Source organism: Triturus cristatus, chromosome 5_2, assembly GCF_964204655.1.
Source record: "Triturus cristatus chromosome 5_2, aTriCri1.1, whole genome shotgun sequence".
Taxonomy (NCBI): domain Eukaryota; kingdom Metazoa; phylum Chordata; class Amphibia; order Caudata; family Salamandridae; genus Triturus; species Triturus cristatus.
In genome coordinates this window covers 726,160,598-726,179,377 of record NC_140588.1, presented here as the reverse complement: position 1 = coordinate 726,179,377, position 18,780 = coordinate 726,160,598, and the positions used below count along the sequence as shown (strand labels likewise).

The 18,780-nt window shown below is 44.3% G+C and overlaps 1 protein-coding gene across 2 annotated transcripts in view; it reads left to right on the top strand.

Moving 5' to 3' along the window:
• The first annotated feature begins 17,028 nt into the window (after positions 1–17,028).
• SH3BGRL (SH3 domain binding glutamate rich protein like) overlaps positions 17,029–18,780 on the top strand; it is a 266,619-nt gene continuing 264,867 nt past the window's right edge. Inside the window, exon 1 of one of the 2 annotated variants that reach the window (XM_085607829.1) lies at positions 17,029–17,221. In XM_085607829.1, coding sequence (XP_085463955.1) covers positions 17,177–17,221 — 45 coding nt within the window. In that variant the 5' untranslated portion in view covers positions 17,029–17,176. The remainder of the gene's footprint in view (positions 17,222–18,780) is intronic. The other variant, XM_085607830.1, reaches the window with a different exon arrangement.

Here is an 18,780-nt window from a genome sequence, read left to right as displayed (position 1 = left end):
CGAAACACAGTGACTGGGCTGATTGACTTTTCTTTGATAAAAACAATCAATGTTGGATTTGAACACAAATGCAAGACTCCCGAAGATCTGAATTAAATTGAACTGACTCTATCGGATATTTAATCTATATTGTATTACATGGAACTTTTCCAGTGCTTGAATATAGTGATGCGTATGTTACATTGTAAGCTCCTTTTTCAGTTGTTGTACTGCTGTGAGAACTAGCCTTGACTTTATAAAAAATACGTGTTTCAATTTTGGTGAGAGGCCTGTTTTTCTTTTAATGGTAGAGTGTTGAGCTAAAGAGAATTGCTTCAGAGTTGCTGCCTGAAAGTCTAAAATAGACTGATTTATCAAGCTGTTTTGCAAGAGCCAGTATGGCTCTTGGTATTTAAAATCATTGGAAGATACTGTCTGCAGGGGACCTGAACCTTGAACTACCTATGTTTCCTTTTTTTTTAAAGCAAAAAGCTGAAAAAATCATGCTTGGAGTCTGACACCACTCATAGGTCACTTCAAATGCGGCCAATGCATCATTTGTCATCTCACATAGGAAACTAAGGAATTCTGTTTCCTGCAAACCAAAACATCACTCAAGATGTTTGCTAACTGTAATACGAACTATTTAATTCAGGGAATCTCACCCATGTGACCTTATTTACATAGGACAGATTAGTCAAAAAATCTGCCTCCACTTTTGTCAACACAGAGGTAGACTCAGGTGCAGGGACACCAATACTCATTTGGTCACATACTGCAAAGAAAAACAACGTACCAAGGATGACCTAGAATGACAAATGGATTTTATGCTTTAACAGTGTAAATAATGCATTCAACAACATGAAGAGAAAGACTGGCCCATCTAAGATAACTTTGGAATTTTTTGCATTAATCGTATGAACTATGACACTGGTCTGCCCACTCTAATAATTTGGGCCACCTTGGGCCTGGCCAACTCTTGTGATTATTGAATATTTATTATTCTAGAGTAGATTATGCAGATAACATCTGTAAAGTTTGAGAACATTTTCTGTCTCTATTCTTTCTTTGTCTTCCAGGCTGTTTATGTGTAACGTCTAGCAACAGACTCCTCCAAGATGGCCATTGCAATTGTCTGGCCCTGATAGCGTATTTGTTTACTGATAAACCTGGGTATACATTATTACTCTATAAGAATACATTCCCCCTATTATTTCTATTATTTCACTTTTCTTTTCTGTTTCCTGGCTTGATTATCGACCCTCCCATTGTAGACAGATCCTTCCAATATGACCGACACGCGCCATGCCCTGCCCATTTTCTGCCCAAGCACACTGCCTTGGCTTAGCCCTTTTTGGTGTCTTCACCCAGTTTCCATCGAGGCGCTGCTTCTTAGTCCTCCGCAGCAGTGGCATGGTTCCCACAGGCCACCTGTGGCCTCCATTCTGTGGAGACTTTGTACCCCTTCTGGACAAAGTGCAGCTGTTTTCCGCTTCAGTACAAACCTGTTTATTGACAGGCTGCCATTCTAAATTGAGTACCATTCTGGCATAGTCCTCCTGGTGCCCAATGGGTTTTGTGTGTAAATATAGTTGTGTTTTGGCTGCAGAACTTCCTTATTTTGGAAGTCTTATTTCGGACCATTATCAACCTTTAAATTTCAGCAACTGAATGGCTTTTTATAATTTGCAATTTTGAGCAAAACATAATTTTTGCATACTAAGGATTTTATGACGAATATAGTTGTAACCAATGAATTAATGATGTTGCACTTAAAACGATGTAATTATGATGTTTAAAAGTGTGATTACCTATGTTGCTTTGGTATGACACCTTTTTTGGAGAGACATCATGGATGGATGCAGTTTCTAGTGTTTTGCTCATTGTACTCATGCTCATCACCTCTCCAAATTAATGCCTCCCTGCAAGTCTTCTCTCCTCACAGTTTTTGCGGAGCACATCACACTGTGACACAATTGGTTATTTTCCCTAGAGAGCTGTATAGTGAATTAAACTTTTCATTGTGTTCCTAAAGTATTATTATGAAGAACACTCCCACTGGAAGTTCAGATGCTGGCTTATTGGCGCACTTGAGTAGGAGTCTTTCTTTGAGAATGTTTCATATTGTGTTTTACATCTCTGGACTGTGGTTGCTGCAGAAGCTAATAGAACATTTTCTCTACCTTAGAAATGGGTTAGTGCTATAATAATCTTAATGGCGATCTGGTTTCTAATTTGTTCAATATGTAATATCACTAGTCATACCATGATTAATTTGCAATTTTACTTATTACTTTTGCATAAAATGAGTATAAAACCCCCTGGTTTTGGGTGTGAAAGAGAGAGAGAAACTTGTATTCCCTCGCTGAACTCTGTCCATTTAGAGAGAGAGTTTCCCTTTTCTACCAGAGATGCTGTACGTTTCTTCATAATTTTGACAGTTAAAATAAGGGCCTTTTCCTTTTTTCTCTAGGGATGCTGTCTGTTCCATTTATGATGTTTGCTGTCTTCTGGCACTTGTAATAATTCTGATTTCTGACTGTGTACTCTGTATCTGACCCTTCATGACCTTTACAGCATTTCCCTGTTCTGCCTACTTTTAGATTTTGGTTAATTAGAACTCTAACTTTTTATTGATCTAGAATTCAGTTATTGAGTGATCTCAGACACTATTTGATTTACTCTGCTAATTTGTTGTGTTTGGTGCCAAGAGGGTGAAGGAGCCAAGATCTTGGTGGTAAATTTTGGGGTGATCACAATATTGGGGTTCAGTGAAATATTGGAGTTCAGCTCCCACACAGGTATTACATATATCCCCATTAGGACCACCATTAACAATGTCTTTATTACGTCTCTCCCAGTTATTCTCCTCACCCTGCACTCTTGCTAAGAATTTGCTTCACTTTATTGTTCATCAATAAGCCTCAGCTGACTGTGGCATGGGCTTCTACTATGGTGAGTTGCAAGGGCCCTTTGTTGATTACTATTTTACAAGCCTTTTACTGAATGATTTTTTTCTGTATGGTCATATGTAAAAGCACTGTGTGTTATGTATTGAAATTACTTTATCACAGTGTATAACACATTTGAGCACCGAGCACTTTCTTTTCACCTGTAGTTACTGAGAATATAATTGATTTATGGCTGGAAAATATGGAATAAAATATTTCTGAAATGTTATCTTTCAGCATTCAAGGTATAATATGTATCATTGATATCTCTTCATATAGGGACCAGCATATTTATGTCTGGTGTCTTTCCCCCGCGTGACTAAGTCTGTTTACTTACACATTGTAGTAATATCCGTAAAACCGAATGCCTTTGCTTCAAGCTTTAGCATTATATAGTGGCAAACCGTCTTGATGGTTCATCTATAAATGAAACTATATAAAGTATTACTCGAACAGAAGAGGATTTACTGAGAGGACCAATTGGTTGGGCATCACACCACATCCCTCAACGGTGATTTAAAACATTCTCAACTGTAAATAATTTATGAGGGAGGCGTTCCTTTATGTAATAAAATCAATATTTATACTTAATTCTTTTAATACAACCTATATATATTTTTAGAGTTGTATCTGTAGCCTCAACTGATGGGTTTTCTGTTCATTACTCAAATCCTCATGCCTGATTGTTCTTAATTTGGCTCAGTCTTTACTTTGTGATGTCCAAAACAAAGTCTAGTCAGTCTGAAGGTATATTGTCTTGAAACTCCACCCCAAATGTGAGATATAATTTCCTGTGAGATAGTCTCCTGAGACCATGGTAGGATTATGTAGCAAGATGCCCCTTTCCATGATATTAACTAGGTGCTAGTGTTTCCCATTGCAGTTCTTCAATGTTGGCAGCGATGCCCACCTCTACTCCAATTATCATGGCTATTTGTGCAGTTTCCGTTACCTGCAGAAGTGACAAACAGAATCATGTCCCTCTAGGAGTTGGGAGTTGGTCTGACTAACACATGAAGTCAAAATGCCCACAACCGTCCTGACAAAAAGAGGGTAAGGGAATTCTAGGTAGCCCAGTCCTTTGTTTCCCATTTGTTTGTGAATTATGTACTTAGGAAGAAGAGCAAGTGTCTTTGGATCTCCATGTAGGGATCCATTTATTAACAGAGGATACTTCTGCGTCCTGTGGAATCACCTTCGTGTTCCATAGATGCATACATGTAGTAGGCAGAAAAAACACAGCATCCAGAGTTCCATTAGGGAACCTTTGTCTCCAAGACAGCAAGAGGGATTACAGACAAAACATTGCATACTAAGGTACTGACAGTGCTCGGAAAACAGTATGGTACATTTAATGCCTATGGACTGCTAACTGCCCGAATGCAGTCATGGGATCGATGTCTGGCAAGAATTCCTCATACAATAACCTTATTTTCTGCCATGTTTCAAGGAATCTGAGATTCCAGCGTGTAAAAATAAAGTGTGTGTTCTAAGGCCACCAAAAGAGCATGTTGGAGTCAGGGAGACCTTGGGACTGAGGAAGAGGTCCTGCTGTGACTTGGGTCTGGAAAAGAAAACAAGTGGCACTGAGGGTTGGGGAGGTTCCTGAACACATCTGAAGGACTGCTAAAGCTCACTAGCTACCAAGTGCCAGTGCCTGAGGATATGCATACTGACCGTGTGTATAGTGCTGCTGCCAAGCCTGACCCAAGCAAGCACATCATCGAGTTTCTCTCACCCCCCCCCCCTCCTTCTCCATATTTCACGTTGAGAGAAAGACACTCATTGTGTGTAAATCTGTAAGTGCTTGGGCTGCAAATGGGCGCTTCAATCACATGAATGTGTTACAACACCACTAATACCTGCTTGAGCTTCAACGACTAATAATTAAAGCTATTTTTCAGAGCTCAGCTCCGGGTTGGCATGAGAAGACTGCGGACTGAAATGTGATGTTCTCCTTCTAGTATTTGCAAGTGTTTCTCAAGGTTGCATCTGCAGTGGATATAAACTTTAATCGAATGTTATCAATGTCCCGGGAAGGAGTTGTTACATGTATAATGAACTTACATCTGTTTGTTGTGACTGAAAACTGACCCGTAGAGTAAATTTCCATTGCTGTGTGCGGGTATAACTACCTGTGCTTACAGTTTTTTGTCATACATTTTACTGGAGCTCCTGCAGCTTAATGTCATTAAGCTGGATAAAATATTGCTCTCAAAGAATTTTCTGCTTTTGAATTGTATTTAAGGTTTGGGCGTTAAACCGACTGATATGGTGTAGGGGTAAAACTCAAGAACCTCCATGATGAACTGGTGGTGTCCTGCTGGTTGCCAAATCACTTTATCTTTCCATAAATTCTGCTTCCTTTGTCTATGAAGGTCTTATATGCTGTAGGCCTCAGTGCTTTCCAGCTGTCCACTGCAAGCTCAGCCGGGAAAGCTGCATCACCAGATACTTGATTTGGGGACTCTGAATTCTACGTTTTGGCCTGCTTTTGCAAGTTGGCATTTCAACCTAGCTATCACCTGGGACTATGTATCTCCCGAGGCCAAGAATCTCTTCGGTAACCTGACGCAGCCATCAAAAGGCATTACTCCACTCCGACAGACCCCGAAGTGCTGAGGGTGCTTTTCATTGTATGGAATAGGAAGTCAGAAAAAGCCGAGCTAATATAATTACCTCTTTAAAAAAGGATTTAGGACTGAGAGAATAATACAGTTATTGAGTATTATTCCTGTGTTAGCTGGATCTGGCTTCCGAGACCTGCATCATCGTCCAAAACGTAACCTTGCTAACCCTAAAAGTCAAACCCTCAAATGAAGTTATTTGGCTCCAGCAAATGTGCAGTAGTATCTGAATCCAGAGACAAGTGTTAATGCTTGTTAAAAGGATTGCTAGTTGCCCCAGAGGCCCCTAGGTCCTGAACCACTGACCTGACACTCAGATTACAGAGACTTAACAGGCTCAGATCTCAGACAGCAGAGCTAACCCACAGACATCAGAACTCTCAGGCTGTGGACTGAAAACCTATTCCTTGGTAACAGAGATCTTACAGGTTAAGCTCGCATATAGAAATAGAAAAACGACACATTAGGCTACATGGATCTCATAGGCTTATGCATCCCGCACAAGATCTATGTTACTGAGAAAAAGCACAAAATGAAATGCTTGACTTAATCTCAGCCAACAGTAAATAACCTGTCGCACTCATGTCTGTTTTTTGACTCATTCTGCATCTACATACAGGGACTTTGTTGTGGAGTCAGTCCTGCTAGGTTTTCCGACTCCCTGTTACTTTTCATATCTGCTTGTCTCACCTTGCTCAAACGCTAGGCCATCATCGAGTAAAATTCCAGATGAGTGTGAATGATACATATACATCTGCTAAGAGACAGTGCAAAGAAGCATATCAGTACTGCAGAGTGCCTTGAACACGTCCACCTTTGGCTGAAGGAAAGTTGCCTTTTTTGAACAAATCAAAAATTGAAGTACTAAAAGATGGAGGGGCGAGCACAGAGGCACCTCCTACCAACTGAACGTACAACACGAGAACACCTCACACCGCTTCCCAATAGATTAAAAAGCTTGGGATGTTTTTCATTTCAGAGCTCAACTGTGTCACTCAAATCAACACAGTGATTGAAAGAACTAACTTCCAACATTCTCTCCTCTGGGAAATCCTCCCTTTCCACCAGTCGAACCACATTATAGAATTAACAAGTGCTCCTATCAAGGCATGACTTAAATACTGAAACATAATCTACATGGGACTCTCTAAAGAACTAATTGCTGGCTTGCAAAGAGTGCAAAATCAAGCAGCCAGAATGTGCCTGCACTTACAAAGGTGTGAACATATTAAGTCAGCTCTGGAAGCTCTCTGTTGTTCCCAGTTAAATACATGATTAATTTCTAAATGCTATACTTTATACAAAAGTATATTGGGGCAAACCTTTAAAATCTGGAATATGGCTACTTTCCAGCCAGTCACTTGTTGTTTACAGTCAACCCTCCTGAACTTACAACATCTGTTTAGAAAAACCTAAGATGGGAAGATGATACATGGGAGTGCTGGTACAGAAATTGTGGAACAGCCTTTGCCCTCTCTGTCTACCGTAAGCAGGGTACCTTCATTGCAGAAAACTCTTGAAAAATAAATTTTTCATGCAAACTTTCAGGTAAATCCAGCACACTTACAGAGTGACTTAATAATACCAGAGCAATGTTCCATTCTTCTCATCTGTCTGGAAATAACTCTCATGTATTCACAATTTCCCATTTTCATTTGTTTCGTTCAATTTCAGTGCTCTGAGCTGGAGGAACAAAAACAAGTCACCACTGGAACCAAGCTATGCCTGGCTGAAGCGCACTTATCAGGGTCAAACCTGTCCTGGATTGCTTGTGTTCTGATTCAGGGAGAAGCTGGCCTTGCAGTTCAGGTTGGACTGTTTCCATTAGAGCAAGGTCGAGACTGATTTGCATATTGAAGAGTCAAAACTGAGGTGGCATGGTGGGTGAAAAATGATGGACTGGGATGCGGCCTGAAGCACTTGCCCGTGGTTAAGATTAATTCAAGCATTCCATCCATCACCTTGTTGTAGCTGCAGTTGATGTCGTAAGTGCAATGGGTATGCCCAGACGTGGGTCCTGTGCTCACTGTGCCACTGGTACCAAGCTATTCCTGGTTGATGAGCATGTATCAGGGCAAAAGTAGTCCTGGGATGCTTGTATTCAGGTTCAGGGAGGACCTGGCCGGGCAGTGCGGGCTGGACTGTTACCACTGGAGCAGGCAGGTCAAGACTGATTTGCATATGAGTGGGTCCAAACTAAGGTGGCATGATGGGTGAAAAATTATGGACTGTGGTGTGGCCCGAAGCAATTGCCAGTGGTTAAGATTAATTCAAGCATTCTATCCATCACCTTGTTGTTGCTGCAGTTGATGCTGTCTGGGCATACCCTTCCCACTTAGGGTGACAAATGCAAAAAAACAATTGATGGACGGAATGCTGAACAATGCAAACATTCACCCCAAGTCACAAGGATCTGGGTTTAATCCATCATTCTTTTGCTCACCACGCCACCCCAGTTTGGGCCCAGCTATATGCAAATCAGTCTTGACCCTGTTCCTTATGGGAACAGTCCAGCCTGAACTGCCAAGCCAGGTCCTCCCTGGCCAGGAGACTCTTGTGCTCCCAGGAGGAACCGCCATTTGGACTGCCTGCTCTCTTATGGCCTGCTGCCTACTGGGCTGCAGAAGAGACTACTACTTAGCACTACCTGATGTGCTGGCCTGCTGTTTGGTTTCCTGCTGTTGTGCCCCCCAGTGCTCTTCCAGGAGCTCAGCGCGTGGTGGACACTGTGGTCTGCTCCTGGCTTTTGCTTCCTTTCCCGGTGACTGGCACATGTGGGGCACTTCCTTTGTGAGGGTTTGAAGGGCCAGCAGCTTACTTGGAAGGATGGCACGTTGTGAGGTCCTTGTCTGCCACAGAGCGGCCCGATCTGGAAGCACACACTCCCTAGTGTCCCCGGGGTGCAAGCAGGCACCAGCTTAGGTGCGCTCACAGTTCCCCGAATTTTCCGGATTGAGGGGAGGGCTGTGTATATATTCCCTCCGTACGGTCCCCCAGTGAGAGGGGCCGCAACGCACCGTGTTTGGGGAAAGTGCCATTCGGGGATCCCAGCTCTGCCCCAAGAAGAAATAGCCACCAGCCGTTCAAAAAACCCCTGCGGATCCCACCGGCGAGGAAGTCACCTCGATGGGAGAAGATTTCTCCCTTGCTGACTGCTGTGGTCATAGAGAGCGAGCGGGTCCACAGGGGCCACTCTAATCCCATCTGATGGCTACGGGGCGAGCCTGTCCTCATCAGAAGAGGTGCAGAGGGCAAATCAGGCCCCGGGGGAATCCTGCCACCGTCCTGCGCTCCTTTGCAGACAAGTCCGTGTTGGCAGGGTTGATCACTGGTTTGAGAGGCCACAGAGGGGTCCAGACCTCCTTACATTTGTAGAACGACATTTGCTGGTGTGAGTTGAGAGGCCTGAGACAGATTTGAAAGGCTACTTCTGTGGGTGGCGCAAGCAGCGCTGCAGGCCCACTAGTAGCATTTAATTTACAGGCCCTGGGTATCTACGATACCACAATACAAGGGACTTACAGGTAAATTAAATATGGCAAACAGGTGTAGACCAATCATACCAAGTTTACAGAAGAGAGCACATGCACTTTAGCACTGATCAGCAGAGGTAATGTGCCCAGAATCATAAAACCAACAAAAATAGGTCAGAAAAATCCAGGAGGAAGGCAAAAAGTTTGGGAACAACCCTTCAAAAAGGGCCAGGTCCAACAGTCAGGAAGAGTAACTTTAGGGAATAACATGAAGATTTTTGTATTTAACGCACTAAAATCTGCAATTCCTGGTAAATAAGGGACATCTTTCTCCTGCTAAATTTCTGTAGATTTGACCTGTCTAAATATAGCAACGAATGTTAACTTTATCAGATCCTGTAAATACTGGCTGCAATAAACATCATACCACGTGTACATGTGAACCTAGAGCAACATGCAAGGATTGCATTATTACAAGCCACTTGTAATAAGGCCTTAAGCAGATAAGTAAATGTGCTCACAACTATATACCATCAATCATTGGATCATGTAAAACGTGACATGTCACCCGGCGGCGGGGGGAGGGTTCTCCAAGTGCTGGGGTTCTGTGAGATAGGGTGACCAACCATCCGTAAATTTCACAGACAGTCCGTAATTTGGATCTCGCGTCCGTTGTCCATGATGATTCCTTTTACCTACGCCTTTTGTCCGTAATTTTGGGCATTGCAGGGAACAGCACAGTTCCCCTACATGTAGCCTCAATTCCCTGATGGGGCCACATCGAACTCCTCCTCGAAGCACAAGTGCAGCCCCACCCCGCCCATTGTCATCCTGTATGCCAGCTGATAGCCACATACAGAATGACAATGGGCCATTCGGGGCATGTGGTGGACCTCGACCAGCCTCAGTCTAGGGCAGGGCATTCTGTCAGACAGAAGAAATGTGCAAAAACACCAATGATGCTAGGTGAGAATCCCGTTCAAGAAAAGAAGTTGGTGAAAGAAGTTATAAAGAAGGGTCTAGAGTTCTTTCACAGTCTCATCATTTTAGAACTGATGCATTTTCAAAATTATATTCAGCAAAGCCATGGTTGCGGCTTTTGTATTTTATGCAACTAATAACCATTGACAAAGCCAATAGTTCTGGCTTGTTAAAGGTGTGACATTACTTGTTCTGTTATATATCTGGATGCAAGAGGCAAAATACCAGTCAGGCGATACACTATACTAAGCATGGATTTTTAGCTTGGGTGTTTTAAGCCACGCCCTTTATTACATTGAACACCCCCTTTTGTGAGACCCCCCCCAATTTTTGTAGATGGACAAAAGGATGGACAGATGAGTCCAGGTAAGCTCTAATTGTTGTGAGAACTTGAGTGTCGCTGGTGGAGAAGATGGGGTCCAGTGTGTTCCCTGCGCTGTGCGTGGGTGTGCTGACCAGTTGTGAGAACCCAATGTTGCTCATGTTCTCTAGGAGTGTGGTAGAGTTCGAGTTGTTGGGGTCTTCTAGGTGAAAGTTTAGGTCTCCCAGGAGGATGTAGTGGTTGGAGTCAATTGCCAGGAGGGCGATTAAGTACGGGATGGAGTTGCAGAAGCTGGGACAGGGCAGGGGGTCTGTAGGTGAGGGTTTCTCTGATGGTGGTTTTGGCATGTGGTTGGATCTGAAAATTAACGTGTTCCATGATTGGTGTTGTGTCGTCGTCAGAGGCGCTGCATTTGAGAGAGTCCTTGTGGATGATGGGGATGCCTCCGCCAAGTCTTCCGGGGCGGTCGCGGTGGATCATCTTTAATCCGGAGGTGTAGCCGAGGCGATGTCGGGACCTGATGAAGGGGTGAGCCAGGTTTCTGTGATGAAAATCACGTCAGGGTGAGGGTGGTGATTGTCTCCCAGATTTCCGTAGCTTGCTTCCAGTGGGATCAGGCATTCAGCAGTGTGCGGAGCTGTGGTCTCAGTCGGGTGCCGGCAGGGTAGTGGTTGTGGTGGTTCCTACATCGCAGGTGAAGCGGCAGTGGTGGCAGGTGAAGCGTCCTTCCGCCTACTGTGGCGAGGAGGTGCTGCAGTAATTCAAATTCCAACATGATACCTTTTGAGCTAACCGGAAGCTGCATTGTGTTATTTTGAGTAGGAACATTTTCAGTGTAGTCCTAAAAAATCCTTCCATATTGTTAGCTTAAAAGCCAGAGCCGACTCAAACTGAGGCTTTATAAACTCTGTAATGTCGGGAGCTATACAGGTATGTTAAGACATCGAAACACAAGCACAGTAGCCTGACACCAAAGTAGAACCTAGAGGTTGTGAGAACGAAGGACTGTGATGTGGCACCATAATTAAATACAGCGTGATAATAAATCAAATATATATTCGTGAATTGATCAACTGAAAAATTACTGCCAAGAAATCTGTGGCCTTGCAACCAAGACCGTTTTAAATTAAAAGCTGTTTTTAGGTCGAGCCTAGAGCAGCGCATGCACTGCTGCTCGACTTTTAGTAAGGGGCTTTTCAAAGTGCTACCCACAAGCTTTTCCTGGCCTAAAGCTTGCGTGCATGTGCACGTGAACGCGTGCTGCCGCCCTCTGCCTTTCTTATCTAATTAAGCCTTGTTATAATATACTCCTCTGCTCGCACTCCCCCCCCTCCCTTCTCCCCCTCCCTCCTCGTCAGATTTATTCAGGCTCCTCTGCTTGCACTACCCCCTCCCTTCTGCCCCCACCCTTCTCGTCACCTCTGCTTGCACTACCCCCTCCTTTCTCCCCCCGCTTATTTCTTTACTTTTGTTCAATCGTGCTCAATGGCGGTACTCGCGCTTTACTTTAACATGGTTAAAAGTAAAGCGCCGGTGCCGCGATTGTAGCAAAAGTAAAGAAATAGATGTTTTTTTCTATTTCTTTACTTTTGCTACAATCGCGGCACTGGCACTTTACTTTTAACATGGTTAAAGTAAAGCGCGGGTGCCGCGATTGTAGCAAAAGTAAAGAAATAGAAAAAAATTATATTTCTTTACTTTTGTGCAGTTGCGGCACCCGTTGTAACCTCATTAATCGGGACACCCTCCGTGCTGCAGCCCCTCCCATTAAACCATGTAAACAAGTGTTGGCACCTCACACACAAACTGTTCACACCCTCCCTCCACAGCTGCGAGAGGGGCTTCTTAGCAGGCTGATCAACGCTTACACATAGCTGCCAAGGTTTCAGATTGCTATGTGTGACATTTTGATAATTTTAGCGCAGTTTTGAGTGACATTTCAACGACTATGACTGACATTTTCTTGAGTGGCTCGAAGTCACCCCGACACAAAACGAGTTAGTGCGCTAATGAGCAGGCAGGCAGACTTTGTGACTGCACAGTTCTCAGTTGCAGCTCATGATGATGACCGCAGCCCACTTTTATAACATAGCAAGACAGTGCCAACTACGGGAATACCGACTCTGTCACTCAGGCACAATAATTTGCTTGTCTGTGAGGGGGGCCCCCAGCCCATGGCCGGCCCGCACCTGTGGACTCCTGTGGCAAACAACGCATGGATGAATGATTCTGGCGTACACACAGGACTGGTGGCAGTGTCTAGGCTGAGGACGACCTCTCCTGCATTCGCCGCGGTCCATCTTTTACAGCCGCCAGTTCCTAGTGGGGTCTAGTCTGTCCGGACGTGGGATCAAGTAATACCACCGCCGTGCGGGCGGTTCTTCCATGTACTCAGCAGCAGGTAATGCACGAGTCAGCCTCTGGTGTCCTCAGTTGGACAACAGGCCACTTATGCGAGTACTGAGGGAGATATTAAACAGGATGTCGTCCCTCGTGTTAGACACCATATCATGTTCCATCCATACTATTGGTGTCACACCCGGTAGGCTCCGTGATCCTCAAAATGAAACAATGATTTTTAGGAAGTCGACCCTCTTGTTAGACACCATATCATGTTCCATCCATACTATTGGCGTCACCCCCGGTAGGCTCCGTCATCCTCAAAATGAAACGATGATTTTTTAGAAAAAAAAGAAAACTGGCGCTTGTGTCCCACTCTTTCCCAATTTATTATGCTCTTGAAGAAAAGAATAGTAGGAATCTTACAGAAACCTATCCGAGAATCTGTCATCTGCAAATGGTGGTAGTGCCCCATTCTGTACCCTGAAACTAGTATGCGCACAAAGTAGTAGAAATTTCATTTCGTGCAGTTATACACTATTTGTCTACAAATTGTATGTAACAGTGCTTATAAATATAGGCAACTTAGCTCTTATACAAATTAGGGTGAAAGTTATTAAAGCCCCAGCCATATTTCATCACATATCTCTGTCTGGTTAGTCTAAACCCTCCTTAAACAGTTAGTGGTGCTTTAAATGAAACTCTGGGTTTCAGTGTCCTCCTAGCAACAGGTCCATGGGATTTACCCGTGCCCCTACACTGTTAACTTATTCACCTTTCTATGCACAGTCGTCTATGAAGCAAAGAGGGCTCCCCTCCTGTTTTTCTACACAGGACAGTGTGCAGTACTTCATGTTCTAAATGTATGAAGGGCACAGAACCTTAATTCTGTATTTCCTCCCTTATTGATGGGACGCTGCAACGTAATTTATCTTTCTGCATACACTTCAGCGCCACCACAGCATCAGTCAGCGCCACCACAGCATCAGTCAGCACCACCACAGCATCAGTCAGCACCACCACAGCATCACTCAGCGCCACCACAACATCACTCAGCACCACCACAGCATCACTCAGCACCACCACAGCATCACTCAGCACCACCACAGCATCACTCAGCACCACCGCAGCATCACTCAGGGCCACAACAATATCACTCAGCAGCACGACAGCATCACTCAGCACCACCACAACATCACTCAACACCACCACAACATCACTCAACACCACATCAGTATCACTCAGCATCGCCTTTGCAATAGTACACCACCACATCATCATCACTCAGCAAGACCTAAGTATCATTCAGCATCACCTCAGCATCGTCTCAGCACCAGTCACCACCGAATGTATATCGTCATCCCGCAGTCTTTTTCCCTGCAGGGAATCACAACGCGGTCGTTACAACGACCGCGTTGTGATTCCGCATACCATTACTCCGCAAGTCGGAACAACGACTTGCGGAGGGGGGCGCTGAATGTTGGAATAGTATAATTTACTATTCCAACTCCAGTCTGTGCGGACACTAGGGAAGGTGTTGGATTTCAAATCCAACACCTTCCCCCCCCCCCCCCCCCCGGGCAAGACGTTGTTCTGACTTGCGGAGTGATGGTATGCGGGAACACAACGTGGTCGTTGTAACGACCGCGTTGTGATTCCCGGCGGGGAAAAAGTTTTGTGGTAAACGTTGTTTACCGTCACCACCACTACCACCTCAACATCACTCAACACCACCTCAGCCTCCTCTTGGAATCTGCCATCTGTTGATTCTCCCATAGCGTCTGGACCTCTGCTAGTGTTATAATACAGGTACTAGTTCACAACCTTCAACCTCCAATTGTTTATGTCACCTCAAAAAAAAACTTTAACAAACAACCATTGGAATAGGCAAAAACAAGTTGCCAGCATTGCAAGAACAAAAGAAAAATTAGGACATTTTTTATTATACATACATTTTTAGGTCTCGCCTGAGCCAGCGCTTTAGTGCTGCTCTGGCGAGTTTTAGTAAGCGGGATTTTGAAGTGCAGACTAGTGGATTTTCAGGCCTCCAGCTACAGTGCATGTGGGCCGGGCGCGCGCACCATTTGGCAGCCTGCGTGATCCCTTTTGCGGCGGCTTTGATGTTCTCAGTGAGCTGCGCGGCCACTGAGAACATCAAAGCGGACGCGAAAGTGCACACCATTTGTCAGCCTGCGTGCCTCTCTCCGCCCCCCCCCCCCTCATCCCACTTTCTGCTTGTTTTATGTGCAACTCACATAGCCCTCAATCGGCCATAAGACCAGCATCTCGGCGATTTTGGTTGTCCGGGGATCGCATCTGTACTGTGGCACAGGCTACTCCAGTTCAGTTACTTGTGGCTTCAATATTTATCTATAGATGACAGCTGTAACACACTCATGGAGTTAAAACTAACCGCTTGAAATAAATATCAAATACATTCAGTAAATAGTATATTTGTCTAAGCCGTTGGTCTTCGTTTCTTGACCTGGGGAGGATGACGGTGTGTGTGTCGGTCTTGCTAAAGGATAGTTCGACCTCTGGCATGTGATGTCAGCCCTTGTCATCGGACAACGGTGCACCCTTTCTCATTCAGCAACTCATTACTGCTTTTTACACTCTCACAAGTCCTTTTTACGTTGTTACCTTCTCTCTCCTATTATTTCTGTACCCTCTCACACATGCAGGCTTTGTGTCCCCGCCCTGTCAGTGTTTCATCCCTTTCTCTCTTCTTGTGACCCTCTCTTCATTCGCTCCCCATTTCAGACTGCTCTCATTATCCCATTATAAATGTTTTCTCCACATTCTTTTTCTCCCGCTCCCGTCCCCACTTTCTTCCCCTTCCCTCTACGTTGTCTTCCTCTCCTTTTCTCTCTTTCCCTATAACCTTCCCACCTTTCGCATCCCTATTACACTGGCTATTAAATCAGTAGCACGGAAAGTTTGCATAGTCTGGCTTCTGTTTCTATTACCGTTGACGGTCCCCTCGTTTGTGTCGATGATCCTCGACTACGTTTACGCGCAAAGCTCTTGTTTTTTTGACCAACTTTTGTGAAAACCCTGATCACATGATCCGAATGTTGTTGTATTTCGGGAATCAGAACTCTACGTGCTACAAAATTAAGTAAAAGAGCAACTACTAATGTCCGTAAAGCCTGGCAACAGGACTTGTGACATGTTAGGCTGCAGCATTTTGCATTTAGTTATGCTTTTTTATATCGCGCGAACTTTACCCGAAGGTGTCAGAGCGCTTTACAATATGACCAGTTGCATTACAAAAGGACGTGCTTAGTTACAAACGAAAAGTTAAATAGGCTGGAAGAAGGCTGTGTTATAACGTAAAGCGCATATTCAGCTCCGGGTGTCTTGGTGTTAAATTAAATAACAGACGTTTGCAATTACCCAACTCAATGCACTAAGTTTGTTGGACCTCTGAAGGATAAACGGTTAAGTGGACCCACTAGGAATCAAGCCTGTCACCATGAAGCCAAACACATTGCTCTTTGCAAATTTAGAAAATATTCACGTCTCTGAAGTCTTGTGTGTCTTAGTGTCTAGACGCACTGAAAGGTCCAACTTGCTCTCACTTATTATACATGTGCATTCACTAAAACAACAGCCACACTCATGCCTATGCGCAGCATCCCCCGAGAATCATTTGTTAAACAAGCATTGGCATAGCCAATAGGTCTTGCCTTTGGAACCTTATAAGTATTTAGTTATGCAGTACAATATCCTAGGTGGAACAACATCAACTGTTGCATGTCTAAACACTTATAAGGTCCCAAAGGCGAGACCTATTGGCTATGCCAATGCTTGTTTACTATGGTCGTTCTGTTGGAAATAATGCCTTTTTGGTCATATATAAGGTAACAAAAATGCTTCTGGCACTTTTTTATTTCAACTTTTCAGCATGCTGCACAGCAGCCACACTTCTCTACAGCACAGCTTAAACACATTGGCAAAGACAATAGCTCTGCCTAAACACTTATAAGGCCCCAAAGGCGAGACCTATTGACTATGCCAATGCTTGTTTCACTCGCTGTTGCAGCGAAAGAGCTGTAACGTGGCCGAACAACAATAAATCCAGGCGTGGATTGCATTCCCTTCTGGCCTGGCACTCAGTAAAGATGTATTTACATGTACCATTCCTGTACGAAACGGCGTTCTGTTTCTCCTGAGATTATCATGTAGAGTTGTTTTTAGTGCACTACATAGAGAAAAGAGGTTCTTGTCTTGCAGCCATCGAATCTGGTGGTCTGTGGATACGGATACTTTTCAAAGCACACAGTATCTGCTCCGAGTCTTGAAGCCCTGGCAAGCAGGCAGTTCTGCTGACCTCAGAGACTGAGGTGGGCGGGGACCAAGGGCGGGACAAGTGGGCGTGGCAAAGTGCTCCCGCTGGCTCCGGCTTCCTGAACAAGCAGAAACCGCAGCCTGTGCATCTCATTCGCAAGGCAGCGACTGGACTTCAGTAGAACACGCTGAAGACGACAGCTCGGCAGGATGGTGATCAAAGTTTACATTGCCACCTCATCCGGCTCCACATCCGTAAGCAACCCTCTCTTTATTTGTCTGCAGGCGCGAGCAACTTCTGTTCTCTCCTTTTAGATTGAAAATGGCTGTTTTACTGTGTTGTAGAATCCCAAGTCTGTGCTCTCGGCGAACTTTCTGGTGCAATTCACTAGCAATATTTACCTGCCTTTGAGACGTTAGTGTCTGATGCTGTATATAAAATGCAGTGCGTGGTGTATGGTCTGATGGTCTTGAACGGTCTAAGAAAGTTAGCTGTACAGCTACGTGTACTTTTGAAAAGGTGTAGGTTTTGTTGTTTATTGTAGCTAATATAACTTGTGGTACTTAGTTAAGCTGTGCAGATGGGTTGATGAAGACATTTAGGGTATCCTTTTACATTAATCTATAAGACGAATTCGCGAGTGATGTGCATTGCCCGTGGTGTTTATTGAACGCTGCTCGCTTTGTCAGATACCTAACTTGTGCTTGCGAGCCACATTCGCGTCTCGTGCACTCGAGACGCCCCTGAAATACGGAGATCGATTCATCTGTTTCCTGAGATCACCTATAGCATCGTTCATCGAGCAGTCCTTGGGATACGGACGCCACAGTAGAACTGTTGTGACGTCAACGGAAAGGCATTCAGCATCATTCAAGATGCTGCGGTCGGCGCCACTGTATCTTGTGCCATAGGAATCATTAATGAATCAAGAGATTCGTGAAATGTAGAGAACACACGAAATATTTTAATATGTCACGTTACGTAGAACCCCATTATTTCATTTTATGTTTTCAGTTACCCTACCTAGAGTAACTGATAACAATCTGGGCCTTTTTATTAACTTAGTTGCTGTCATTGATAAATTCTGCAAATCCTCGAGGATTTTGTTATTAAGTTGCACTTAGTTTATAGCACTTTATTTCTGACCTTGTTTATTTTCAGGCGTAGGGGATCCTTAAAATACTAAACATATGATAAACTACGCGCCACGAACCAGTGGGTTGATATGTTTCAGTTGTAAACAAAATACAAGATCACTGCCATGAGAGGCATTCACAGTAGGCAGGCAGCCTCGATTTCTGTCCGTGGTCACCATAGGGATTTTTTTATGAAAATCTAAATAACTGGTGTGTTAGCTTTTTTAACCACAGGAAATTTGGATCTATTTTATTGATGCAGACATTAGGAATGGCGCAGAAGTATTTTTTCATTATTTGGCGTTTCTGCTGTTTGAAATGCTTGAGTTCAGCACACTGCGGGAGGCACATTTTTGAGCGACTGCCGCGTTCTACCTTGTAGAGAGCCGATGCCTTAAATGGAGTGACTGAAAGTGAATAATGTGCACGGCTTTCATCCGGTCTTTCCTTTGCACAGCTCGCGTACAAACTTGAAGATTTCTCTATTGCTCTGCAAAGTGAGATCAGGCTGGTGATGCTTTGTGGCCTCTGGGGATTGTTTTGGCTATGGGAACACCACTCCGAGAGCCAATTGTTAAACAGCATGGGCCTTTCTCGTTCCAATGAGACAGTCCAGTGCATTTCTGTGATTGGGAGGGATGACCACATAATCCGGCCAGGGTGTATCTTGCTCCTCC